General features: G+C 47.5%; 1 protein-coding gene across 2 annotated transcripts in view; it reads left to right on the top strand.

Annotated features, from left to right (window-relative positions):
* Nucleotides 1–12,331, top strand: part of LOC126987530 (gamma-aminobutyric acid receptor subunit beta-like) — a 161,499-nt gene that overhangs the window by 57,449 nt on the left and 91,719 nt on the right. For both annotated transcript variants that reach the window (XM_050844534.1, XM_050844535.1), the window contains exon 2: nucleotides 1,749–1,937. In XM_050844534.1, the coding sequence (XP_050700491.1) occupies nucleotides 1,750–1,937 (188 nt within the window). In that variant the 5' untranslated portion in view covers nucleotide 1,749. The remainder of the gene's footprint in view (nucleotides 1–1,748; nucleotides 1,938–12,331) is intronic.

Here is a 12,331-nt window from a genome sequence, read left to right on the forward strand (position 1 = left end):
ACTTTGCCTACCTTCCCTCTCGACACCTTACCGAGCGTTGCCTTTCCTCACCAACCTTTACCTCACCTGATGTTGCTTAACGTTTCTTCCCTACGTCGCATCTACCATTACCTTTCCTTGCCTCTCCTCACCTGACCGGACTTCAGTTAACCTTTCCTTATGACACTTAGCGTTACTTTCTCTCACCTTTGCCTTATTTTCTCTTCACCTCACCTCAGTTCACCTTTCTTCACCATGACTCCAATTGCTTCACCTCATCTCACGTCACGTCTCACCTCACCTTGCTCTACCTTACCTAACTTCACCTCATCTTACCTTAAACCTCACCTTATCTCACTTGCCCTCATCTCACTTTACCTTATCTACCTTATCTTACCTTACCTCACCTCACGTCACATCTCACCTCACCTTGCTCTACCTTACCTAACTTTATCTCATCTTACCTTAAACCTCACCTTATGTCACTTCTCCTCATCTCACTTTACCTTATCTACCTTACCTTACCTTACCTCACCTCACGTCACATCTCACCTCACCTTGCTCTACCTTACCTTACCTCATCCTCACCTCACTTCACCTCCACTCGTCGCACTTCAACTCACCTCCCCACCTCTCAAAGCTCTCAAGGTCACTTTACCGAGACCGCTTTCATTAACCTTCAGGGAGCGCTTCTGTTTTCCGCGGCCCGGCTCGTGTGTGTGTGTGTGTGTGTGTGTGTGTGTGTGTGTGTGTGTGTGTGTGTGTGTGTGTGTGTGTGTGTTGCCAGAGCCTTCTCACTCAAGGTCATGCATTCGAACACTAATTCCTCCACACAGTTTGTAAAAAAAAGAAAAAGTCCCTCGGAACACCTTCATACATGCCCTCTAAGTCTTTTTGTCGTTGTTGTTGTTGTTGTTGTTGTGTTTGTTAACTGAAGTCGACGATCGGGGGAAAAAAACTATAAGAGAAATATTCGTACCCACCAAGGAAGGGAAACTTAAGAAGACTCGCCCGTTTCCCGTCCAAGTCACAGAGCAGGGAGAGGAGTGGCGGGCGTGGTGCTGCAGCGGTCCCAGGAGTCGGCGGGTCAGCAGGGGTTGCCGACCATTCTGACGGTGCTTTGTGCTGAGTGGCCGCGGCGAGGAGCACAGGAGGGCCAGGAAATGAAAGGCTCCAGCAGGGTAGCGAGGGTCGAGGTTTTCCCACACAGTTGGCTATTTGTGAAGAGCTGCCGCGGGAATTCTATGGATCTTGCTGGTTTTTTTTTTTTTTTTTTTTTTCGTGTCGTTAATGCACAAAACATTTTTTTTTCATAGAATGCATTCATTTTGCTTGCTTAGATGATTTATTACAGTGGCAGCTCATTTGTTTCTGCTGGTAGGCGATTATTTGGTGTGAGTGTCCGCGGGCAACGCCAACCGTGACATTGCAACCCTGGCGCACAGTTTACGGCCGCCGCCCCGCCACGCCTGCCGGGCCAGGGTGCCGGGCCGCGGCTCGCAGGCGGGCGGAGTAATGGCGGCGGTGGCGGCGGCCCGTGCAAACACCTCGCTGACCGTTGCCGCGGAGGCGTGGGATTTGTTTTTACACCATTGTTGTTGTATTACCACTTGAAAACTATTTATTTTTAAGTTTATAATATTTACTTTACTGATAAATGGTTAAGCACACACACACACACACACACACACACACACACACACACACACACACACACACACACACACACAGTCCCCTTATCCTCACCGTCGCTTCATGGTGTATTACAGAATGAGCGAGACCCGACACGCGCATAACACACCTGAGGGAACACGTGTGCAGGGAGACGAGCCTGAGGAAGGGAGACAGCGCTGCCCTGCTCCTCCGCCCCTCGGCAACCCTTACCCTCCCCCTCTCGTCGCGTCGCGGGCCCTGCAGCGTAACAATATAATGAGAGTCCGTGGGTGGAGTGCTGCGAGGTAAGACTTTGTTCCCGTTCAGTTTGTTGTTTCAGCTCAGTGTTCCGCGCAAATCCCAGACGAAGGGTTGAAGGGAAGTAGATTCATAGTGGCCGCTAAAGCATAACCGGTGGAAATTTGTGTGTTATGTGCGTGAAAATGCAAGAGGTATAGTGTTGTGTGCCCAGGCTGTGAGGTGATTTATTTTGGTTATGCACACACACACACACACACACACACACACACACACACACACACACACACACAAACACACGCTGCCAAGTCAGTTTCCTGCATTATTATATCGAGTTGGCAATTTCCTTTCTTTCGTCCGTCATTTTCCCCGAATTTGGCCTCACACAGAATTGCTTTTCCAAATATTCCCTTCGTCCTCATCATACAGTCTAAAGAGTGCTGAGTGCGGCGGGGGGAAGAGAAGCATTGCAAGTCATTTTAAGCCGTAAAACAAAAGGGGAACTGTCGCCACGCCACCAGGGAGCCGAAATAAAGGGAACACATCATTACTAGTCATTACACGTCCAGTACATGATAAAGTATGTTGCCCCCTCGTCCCCCACCTCCCCTCTCCCTACCCTACCTGCTGTACTCTATCCTACTCCGCTAAAAGTTCTGATAAATAACGGACACTAACCTTGTATGAATTCCCGAGCTGTGGTGTCTATCAAAAAGCAATCGGGCAGCCCAACAAAAATATTGACGAGGCTGCACGCCGGCCTGATTGAAGGTTCATTAGGCAGGCAGGGTCGCCGGCGGATGCACCTCACGCCCCCACCGTAGTACATGGTGTGAGGGGCGGCTCGTGTGTTTACCCCGAGAGCTGTCACTGCCGCCAGCCGAAATGTGGTACTGTTTGTTGTCCCTGCAGTAAAAAAAAGTATCGCATCTATGTTGAACGCTATAAAGAGAGACTGAACGAAAACTGGAGAGGATAAATATTGTTTGTTGCCCCGCCAAAAAAAAAATATATCGGGCCTGGTTTGAACGATATAAAGAGGAAATGAACGCAAATTGGAGAGGAGGAATAGTGTAAACTGTTAGTGTCGTATTTTTTAAGTAGTTTTTAGTTGTCTGTGTAAATGTAAACTCGGGCAATAAAAAGGATCGGACTTTCTTTGAACGACAGAGACAACGAACGGAAATTGGAGAGGAGGAATATTGTAAACTCTAAATGACACATGTTTGAGAGTTATAGATTTGTCTGTGTCATTGTAAACCGCGCAAAAAAACAACGTATCCGGCCTATTTTGAGCGATAGAAAGACAGTGAACAATGATTTGGGAAAAGGGAATATTGTAAACTGTAAGTAGTGTTATGTTTTCGAGAGTTTTAGAGTTGTATGTGCCAATGTAAACCGCGCTAAAAAAATATCCGGCCTATTTTGAGCGATAGAAAGACAGTGAACAATGATTTGGGAAAAGGGAATATTGTAAACTGTAAGTAGTGTTATGTTTTCGAGAGTTTTAGAGTTATCTGTGTAAATGCAAACCCGCGCGCAAAAAAAAATGTATCGGATCTCTGTTGAACGATAGAAGAGAAACTGAACGAAAATTAAAGAGGAGGAATATTGCATACTGTAAAGAGCGTATGTTTTTAAAAAGTTTTGATAGTTTTGAGTTCTCGGTGAAGGCTTAACTGCAATGTAAATAAAACACCCCGAAAAAATAAGTATCGGACCCATGTTCAACGATATAAAGAGGAAATGAACGAAAATTGGAGAGCTGGAATGTTATAAACTGTAAGTGGTGTTATGTTTTAGAAAGTTTCCGAGTTGTCAGTGTAAACTAAACTCTCGCCAAAAAAAGTATCCGACCTATTTTGACCGACCGAAAGAGAAAATGAACGAAAATTGGAGAGGACGAATATAGTCGATTGCAAATGTCGTATGTTTTTATTTAATTTTCAGTTCGCTGTGAAGCCTTACGCGTAAAATGTAGTTAATAAAGCGACAGAACGGCGGAATAGAGGATGAGCGAAAGTTAGTGAGTATAAAAATTGCCAACTGAAAAGGATGAGTGTTTTAGGTTATTTTCAGATGACTTCATTTGCTGGTGTACGGCTTTCTCTAGCCTGACTATATGTACCTAAAATTAAAACCTGAAAAAACAGCAGGATAAAAAATGAGCGAAAGGTGACGGGAACATAAGCAGCCAACTCCATTGATGACCGATATTTCAGACTGTTTTCGTATTTCTTCATGTTCTGAGGGCAGGAATCTCTGCAGACTGGCTGTATATGACACGTAAAATACAAAGAAAATGACATAGAAAAACAAGAGACGAGCGAAAATTAATGGAAATAGAAGCACTTAACCATAAAGGGCGTGTTTTTAGACCGTTTTCAAATTGCTTCATGTTCTGAGGGTATAAATCTTACTAACTATATACTCGTAAAATCCAAAAAAGTGACATAAGAGCAGAATATAGAATGAACGAAAATTAATGGAAATAAAAGCACTTAACCATAAAGGGCGTGTTTTTAGACCGTTTTCAAATTACTTCATGTTCTGAGGGTATAAATCTCACTTACTATATACTCGTAAAATACAAAAAAAAAGTGAAATAAGAGCAGAATATAGAATGAACGAAAATTAATGGGAAGAAAAACCACTGAACTGCAAAGGAAGTGTATTTAGACCGTTTTCAAATTACTTCACGGTCTTAAAGTATGATTCTCTCTGCAGACTAATTAAATAATACTCGCAAAATACAGTAGTGACAAAAACAGGGTACTGAATAAACGAGTAAAAGCTCTTAACTATACAGGGCGTTGTTAGACAGTTTTCACATTATTTCAACTTTACAGGCAACATTTATTCTCTCGCTACAGACTCGTGGAATATGAATGACGAGTAAGCAGAATAGAGAACGAGAAAAAAACCCAAAAAACTAGAGAGGAAAGACATAACGTACTGTAAACAGAGATCGTGTAAAATAACTTTCATATAACTTCATGGTCTCTTGGTTAGGATTTCTTCACCCGCTTGACTTTAGACATACATTACGATTAGGTAGCAACAGGCCAGTCAGAACCACCTGCGTGTCTTATCTATACACATGCAAGCCACAGGGAGTGAAAATTACAACCTCCTCTTCTTTCATTTCATTCCTCTACTAACTAATTATAGGGCCGACCATCTGGCCCCTGAAGAAGGCCTACCAGCGCTATAGACGGGATGTAAAAAAATAAATAATAATAATAATAATAGAATATATTTAACAGCACTCGTAGGTAGTTAGCATCATTATAGGCCGTGTCCACTACCAGCCTGTATACCCAACCGAACCACGGAGTAAAAATGGTAGGTACTAGTATTTGTTTTATTGATGTAGTTCCTATATAACAACGCAAGGAATAAAACTGGCATGTCACTCATTTTTATTTAGTTCCTCTATAAAAGATTGTATTTACAGCACCCACGCGTAGATTGGTTGTATTCATCAAGACAGAGTTGCCCGTGTCCGCTACCTACCTGTATTTCCAAGCAGGTCACTTAATCGATGTGTCTGGTACTACTTCTTTTTATTTGTTCCTCTGTAGCTAGGAAGGTGGGTAGGTAGGAAGGTAGGTAAGTATGTAGGTTTGTAATATCAGTCTAGTCAGAGTCGGCCGTGTCCACTCCCTGCCTGCGTTTCTAAGCCACAGAGAAATCAAAAAGTCAGGTCTCACTCACTTTTATTTCCTCCTTCCTAACGTAGCGGAATATCCCTCGCATGGCCAATCGGCGTAGCGCTTGACGGCGGATGATCATGGAGAACGTGACTAACTCGATGATGCAGCGGCGGGAACCGAAGTGATCCCTCCGCTGCTAGTGTGTGTGTGTTTCGGTGATAAATGGTGCGATGTTAAACTATTTTGCTCGCTGTCTGTGCGCGTTCATCAATCAATTCTGCCAACTCCTACTGGACCCCCGACCCCCTCTGCTTGTCTCCATCCCCCTGCCCTCCTCTCCCTCTCTTCCTCTCCCTATCCTCCTCTCCCTCTCCTCCTCTCCCTATCCTCCTCTCCCTCTCCTCCTCTCCTTATCCTGCTCCCCCTGTCCCATGCAGTAAACACCACCTCTGCTTGCCCCCTTCTCTCCTCTCCCTATCCTCCTCTTCCTCTCCTCTCCCTCTCCTCCTCTCCCTCTCCTCCTCTCCTTATCCTGCCTCCCTCTGTCCCATGTAGTAAACACCACCTCTGCTTGCTCCCCTTCTCTCCTCTCCCCTGCACTTCCCCCCCCTCTTCCCCTTACCTTCTCTCCCTGTCTCCCTGTCCCAGTAAACATCCCCCCCCCCTGCCTGTTTCCCTTCTGCCCACTCCCCTGCACTCTCCATTCCCCACTTCCCCCTTCCTCCCCTTCTGTTTTCCTCTCCCTGCTCCCTAACTTGCACCCCGGTCAGTTCACCCTATTCCCCCTCTCCTCCCCTTGCCCCTCCCCCTTGCGTCACCTCTGTCATTACAACTATTTTTCACCCCTCACTGTACCTCACCCCCTAGCACCCTAATCCCCCCGTACCTCTGCCTCCCAATGTCTACTTTTCCCCCGTTCTTTCCAGCAGCAGTCACCCCCCCCTCCACCCCCTAACCCTACATTCCCTTTCAGCCTCCCTTATCCCAATACGCCTTTCCCTCTGCCACTGCGTCGAATTCTGCAACTTTTTCCCCTTTACCTATCCTACAGCATCCCTTCCGGTTCCTGTTCTAACTGCTCCCTTTTCCCATTTCCTGCATCCCTCTCCTGCGTATCATTCCCCTTATCCCAGCATCTCCCAGCATCACCCTTCCCATCAACAGCTGTCTCACCCCCTCTCCCATCACCTCTAAATACATCATCTCTTCCGTCTTTTCCTCTCCCCAGTACTGACCTAGCTTTTTATCCCCTACCTCCTTCACCCCTCTCCCATCACCTCTAAATACATCATCTCTTCCGTCTTTTCCTCTCCCCAGTACTGACCTAGCTTTTTGTCCCCTACCTCCCCGTCTTTTCTAACTCCCTTCACCCCCTCTCCCATCACCTCTAAATACATCTCTTCCGTCTTTTCCTCTCCCCAGTACTGACCTAGCTTTTTGTCCCCTACCTCCCCACCTTTTATGACTCCCTTCACCCCCTCTCCCATCACCTCTAAATTCATCTCTTCCGTCTTTTCCCCTGCCCAGTACTAACCCAGCTTTTTATCCCCTACCTCCCCACCTTTTATGACTCCCTTCACCCACCCCTTCCTCACCTGCCACTCTATTCCCCTCACCTCATATCACACTACGCATACCCTCACTAACTGTAAATACATGCACTCCTCTCCATCTCTTCCCTTTCGTGACGTAACGCATCTTCTTTTTCTCCCTCTCCCCTTCTTTCTTTTTTCCAGCCTTACAACCGACATGCCCTTCTCCCTCTACTCATTGCCCCCCTTCATTCATCCCATCCTCCCCATCGTCCTCTTTTTTGTTTTGTTTCCATCTTATCACCAGGCTCTAACGCCCCTCTCCTCCTTATCAGTTTCCCCATGTTGCTTTCCCAATACTTCACATAGCCCTTACCTTACACCCCACCTCCTCAACCTCATTCTTATCCTCATCTTCCTCTTCCCCAGCTACAGATATTCCTCTCCTCCAGCCTCCCCAACTTACAAGCCACATACCATTTTTTTTTCTCCATCCCATAACCCACGCTGTTAAACCCCGCCACCATATACCTTCCCTTTCAACCTTTTCATCCCAGAAGCTCCAATACTATTTTTTCCCCATTCCACACTGCACCGCTCCATACCCCCATCACCTCCGTCATGTCACATCCGCCAATCACTGCAACACCCTCCTCCTATACCCTATGCCTCAACTTCCACCCCTTTCTTTCTTTCACCCATTTTTCCCTCGTGTCAACATCCCACTCCCTACACCCTCTTCCCCCGCCTCTTTTTCACTCCCCACCCCTTTCCTGTCTCCAAGCTTGGGTTAGGTTAGGTTAAGTTGAATTCCCTCATTGCTCCACCCAGTCAGTTCACCTCCTCCCCAACAACCCCTCTCATTCCCCCTTCCTCTACCACCTCTTAATCCACCCCGCCCTCTCGCTGTGTTCTTTAAGTTTTGGTTAGGTTACTTTAGGTTAGGTTAAGTTGAATTCCCTCATTGCTCCACCCAGTCAGTTCACCTCCTCCCCAACAACCCCTCTCATCCCCCCTTTCTCTACCACCTCTTAATCCACCCCGCCCTCTCGCTGTGTTCTTTAAGGTTTGGTTAGGTTACTTTAGGTTAGGTTAAGGTGTTTCCCCTGACAAGTTTACAACCCCACCCAAACACTGTCCCTGCTCCCCGAAGAACCCCGCACCCCCCCCCCCCCCTCCCTTCCATTGCCCGTCTTCCGCCCCCTTGCCTTCACGCTTCGTCAATCGCCGTCACGGAGCCTTGAATCGCCCTTTAATCCTTTTAAACAACAGGGTCACGTCAGCCAAGCGTAGGTAATCTAGTTTTGACTTCACCACCACCGCCCCCGCCACCACCACCACCACTGACCCCACCACCACCACCACCACCACCTACTTGCCGAGGCCCGAGCATAAGGCTTAGTTGTCTCATGGTACTGCTGGGTTGTCTTTGTGTGTGTGTGTGTGTGTGTATTTGTCGATCTTTTTTATGTTTTTCTGGTCTGTATTTTTTTTTTATTTAGTTTTGTTTCTGTGACTTTGCGTTTGTGTGTATGTGTTCGCCTTTATGTATCTGTTGTATGTTTTCATGGCTGTTTGTGTCTGTGTGTCTGTGATTCTCTCTCTCTCTCTCTCTCTCTCTCTCTCTCTCTCTCTCTCTCTCTCTCTCTCTCTCTCTCTCTCTCTCTCTCTCTCTCTCTCTCTCTCTCTCTCTCTCTCTCTCTCTCTCTCTCTCTCTCTCTCTCTCTCTCTCTCTCTCTCATATTCAAGAAAGAACAAGAAGTTGGCATTTCACGTTTTGTTTGTTCTTCCTCCCTCATGCCTTGAACCACCACCACCACTACCACCACCACCACCACCACCACCACCACCACCACCACCTCCACTTCCACCGTCCATTCTTTTTCCCTTCCATTATTATTCTCATCACAAACCACCATTAGCATCACTTTATCCAGTACACATTTCACCATCATCACCACTTCATCACCACCACCACTAACGACACCTCCACCTCCACCTGAACCTTAACCACCACCACCACCACCACCACAATCACCATCACTTTTTCCTTCCATAATTTTTTTCATTCCGTTCCACTTTATTTTCTTCCACTTCACAGCCATCACTTTTCATTTCAACCGAGAGAGAGAGAGAGATTAGAATATCCATGTATGTGTTAATAAGACGTCGGCATGGCTTCTCTCTCTCTCTCTCTCTCTCTCTCTCTCTCTCTCTCTCTCTCTCTCTCTCTCTCTCTCTCTCTCTCTCTCTCTCTCTCTCTCTCTTCCTTCCTTCCTTCCTTCCTCCTTCCTCTCCCCCTTCTTCCCACCCCACCATCTCTCTCTCTCTCTCTCTCTCTCTCTCTCTCTCTCTCTCTCTCTCTCTCTCTCTCTCTCTCTCTCTCTCTCTCTCTCTGTATTGGGCAAACCGTTCTATTTTCTCTCACAAAAATCTGAATCGGTGTGATAACTCGCCCTGAACAGTCATAAACTCGCCCTGGCTGCCTCCCAACGCGCGGGGTGGGATGGGGGTTCGAGGGGAAGGTTGGGAGGAGGAGGAGGAGAGAGAGAGACAACGGAGAGGACACACACACACTCTCTATCTCGTGGTTTTGATATATTTTCCATTTATGTTTGTTCTCGAAAAAAAATACATAGAACTCTCCAAGTGCAAGCTGTCTGGTAGTTTTGATATATTCCCTTATTTTCCGCCTCCACTAAGATGATCCACCCGATGCCTCCAACTGTTTACCATCTCATGATTTTTTCCTCCTAATGATTCTGGCAGGAAAAGTTATTTAGATCTTTCCGGCTGCTTGATATCTGGTTTTTTGTGATAAGTATATAATAATTCAAGCTTCTCTTAACTATTCCTATGCTTTGATTTCTTTCCTGTTTTTTTTCTTTAGCTTATCTTCCCCCAAAACCAGAAAAGCAGGAGCAGAATTTGAGTAGGTTAGGTTAGGTTAGGCAAGTTTCGTTCCTCCCCCTTCCCACGTCTCCCCTCCCCCTCCCCCCTTCCCTTCCCCTCCTCAAGCAGAAAAGCAGGAGCAGAATTTGAGTAGGTAAGGTTAGGTTAGGTTAGGCATGTTTCGTCCCTCCCCCTTCCCACGTCTCCCCTCCCCCTCCCCCCTTCCCAAAGCAGAAAAGCGGTAGCAGAATTTGAGTAGGTTAGGTTAGGTTAGGTTAGGGTAAGCAAGTCTCGTCCCTTCCCCTTCCCCCTTCCCTTCCCCTCCCCAAGCAGAAAAGCATTAGCAGAATTTGAGTAGGTTAGGTTAGGTTAGGTTAGGGTAAGCAAGTCTCGTCCCTTCCCCTTCCCCCTTCCCCCTTCCCCTCTCAAGCAGAAAAGCAGGAGCAGAATTTGAGTAGGTTAGGTTAGGTTAGGTTAGGCAAGTTTAGTTCCTCTCCCTTCCTACGTCTGCCCTCCCCCTCCCCCCCTTCCCTTCCCCTCCTCAAGCAGAAAAGCAGTAGCAGAATGTGAGTAGGTAAGGTTAGGTTAGGTTAGGCATGTTTCGTCCCTCCCATTTCCCACGTCTCCCTCCCTCCCCTCCCTTCCCTCCCCAAGCAGAAATGCAGTAGTAGAATGTGAGTAGGTCAGGTTAGGCAAGCTTCGTCCCTCCCCCTTCCCCAAAAAAGCAGAAAAGCAGTAGAAGAATTTGAGTAGGTTAGGTTAGACAAGCTTCGTCCCTCCCCCTTCCCCAAAAAAGCAGAAAAGCAGTAGAAGAATTTGAGTAGGTTAGGTTAGACAAGCTTCGTCCCTCCCCCTTCCCCAAAAAAGCAGAAAAGCAGTAGAAGAATTTGAGTGGGTTAGGTTAGGTTAGGCAAGCTTCGTCCCTCCCACTTCCCACATCTCCCCTCCTCCTCCCCCTCCCCCCTTCCCTTCCCCTCCCCAAGCAGAAAAGCATTAGAAGAATTTGAGTAGGTTAGGGTAAGCAAGTCTCGTCCCTTCCCCTTCCTCCTTCCTCCTTCCCCCTTCCCCTCCCCAAAGCAGAAAAGCATTAGCAGAATTTGAGTAGGTTAGGTTAGGTTAGGTTAGGCAAGTTTCGTTACTCCCCCTTCCCACGTCTCCCCTCCCCCTCCTCCCTTCCCTTCCCCTCCCCAAGCAGAAAAGCAGTAGCAGAATTTGAGTAGGTTAGGTTAGGTTAGGCAAGTTTAGTTCCTCCCCCTTCCTACGTCTTCCCTCCCCCTCCCCCCTTACCTTCCCCTCCCCAAAGCAGAAAAGCATTAGCAGAATTTGAGTATGTTAGGTTAGGTTAGGCAAGTTTCGTTCCTCCCCCTTCCTACGTCTACCCTCCCCCCTCTCCCCTTCCCTTCCCCTCCCCCTTTCCCCCCTTCCCTTCCCCTCCCCAAGCAGAAAAACATTAGAAGAATTTGAGCCCCAGCAGCAGGAGCAGGCGCGTTCTTTCCTTCCTCCCTTCGCTTGCATCTCCCTTCCGGAAACTGTGATCACGCCCACACATTGCATATCACTTCCCGCATGCCACAACCCCCCCCCTCTCTCTCTCTCTCTCTCTCTCTCTCTCTCTCTCTCTCTCTCTCTCTCTCTCTCTCTCTCTCTCTCTCTCTCTCTCTCTCTCTCTCTCTCTCTCGCTCCCCTCCCCTTCCCTCCCACATTCTCCCTTCCCTCACCACACGATCTTTACTTTCCCCTTCCTCTCTCCTCTCTCCCCCTCCTTCACCCCACACACTCTAGTACTTTCCTAACTCCTCCCCTTTTCCTCCCCTTTTATTTATCTCCTCCCCCTTTTCTTCCTTCTCCCTTCTCCCTATCCTTCTTTAACACATTTCTCATCACCCCCTCTCTTCTCCTCTCTCCTCCATCACCTCTCAACCTTGCTTCAGTCCTCCCTTATTTCTCCTTTTTTCCATGGCTTTATCTCCCCTTCACCCTTAACCTTGCTGATCTTTCTCCCCTTCCCTTTCCTCCCCTTCCCCTCCCTTACGTAGCCTCCACCCTGTTCTTCACCCCATCTTTCCACATCATCCTCCCCTTTCGCCTCCACATCCCTCCCTTCCTCACTCTTCTCCTCTTCCCTCCTCCTCGTTTCTCCTCTCCCCAGCTTACTCATTAATATACCCCCATATCTTTATTCTCTCTCTCTCTCTCTCTCTCTCTCTCTCTCTCTCTCTCTCTCTCTCTCTCTCTCTCTCTCTCTCTCTCTCTCTCTCTCTCTCTCTCTCTCTCTCTCTCTCCCCACAATCTGTACCCCCTTTCTTCCTCCCTCCTACTAGAGTCTCTCCCCTTCTCTCCCTCTCTCCCTCCCTCCCTCAC

Source organism: Eriocheir sinensis, chromosome 65 (genome assembly GCF_024679095.1).
Source record: "Eriocheir sinensis breed Jianghai 21 chromosome 65, ASM2467909v1, whole genome shotgun sequence".
Classification (NCBI taxonomy): domain Eukaryota; kingdom Metazoa; phylum Arthropoda; class Malacostraca; order Decapoda; family Varunidae; genus Eriocheir; species Eriocheir sinensis.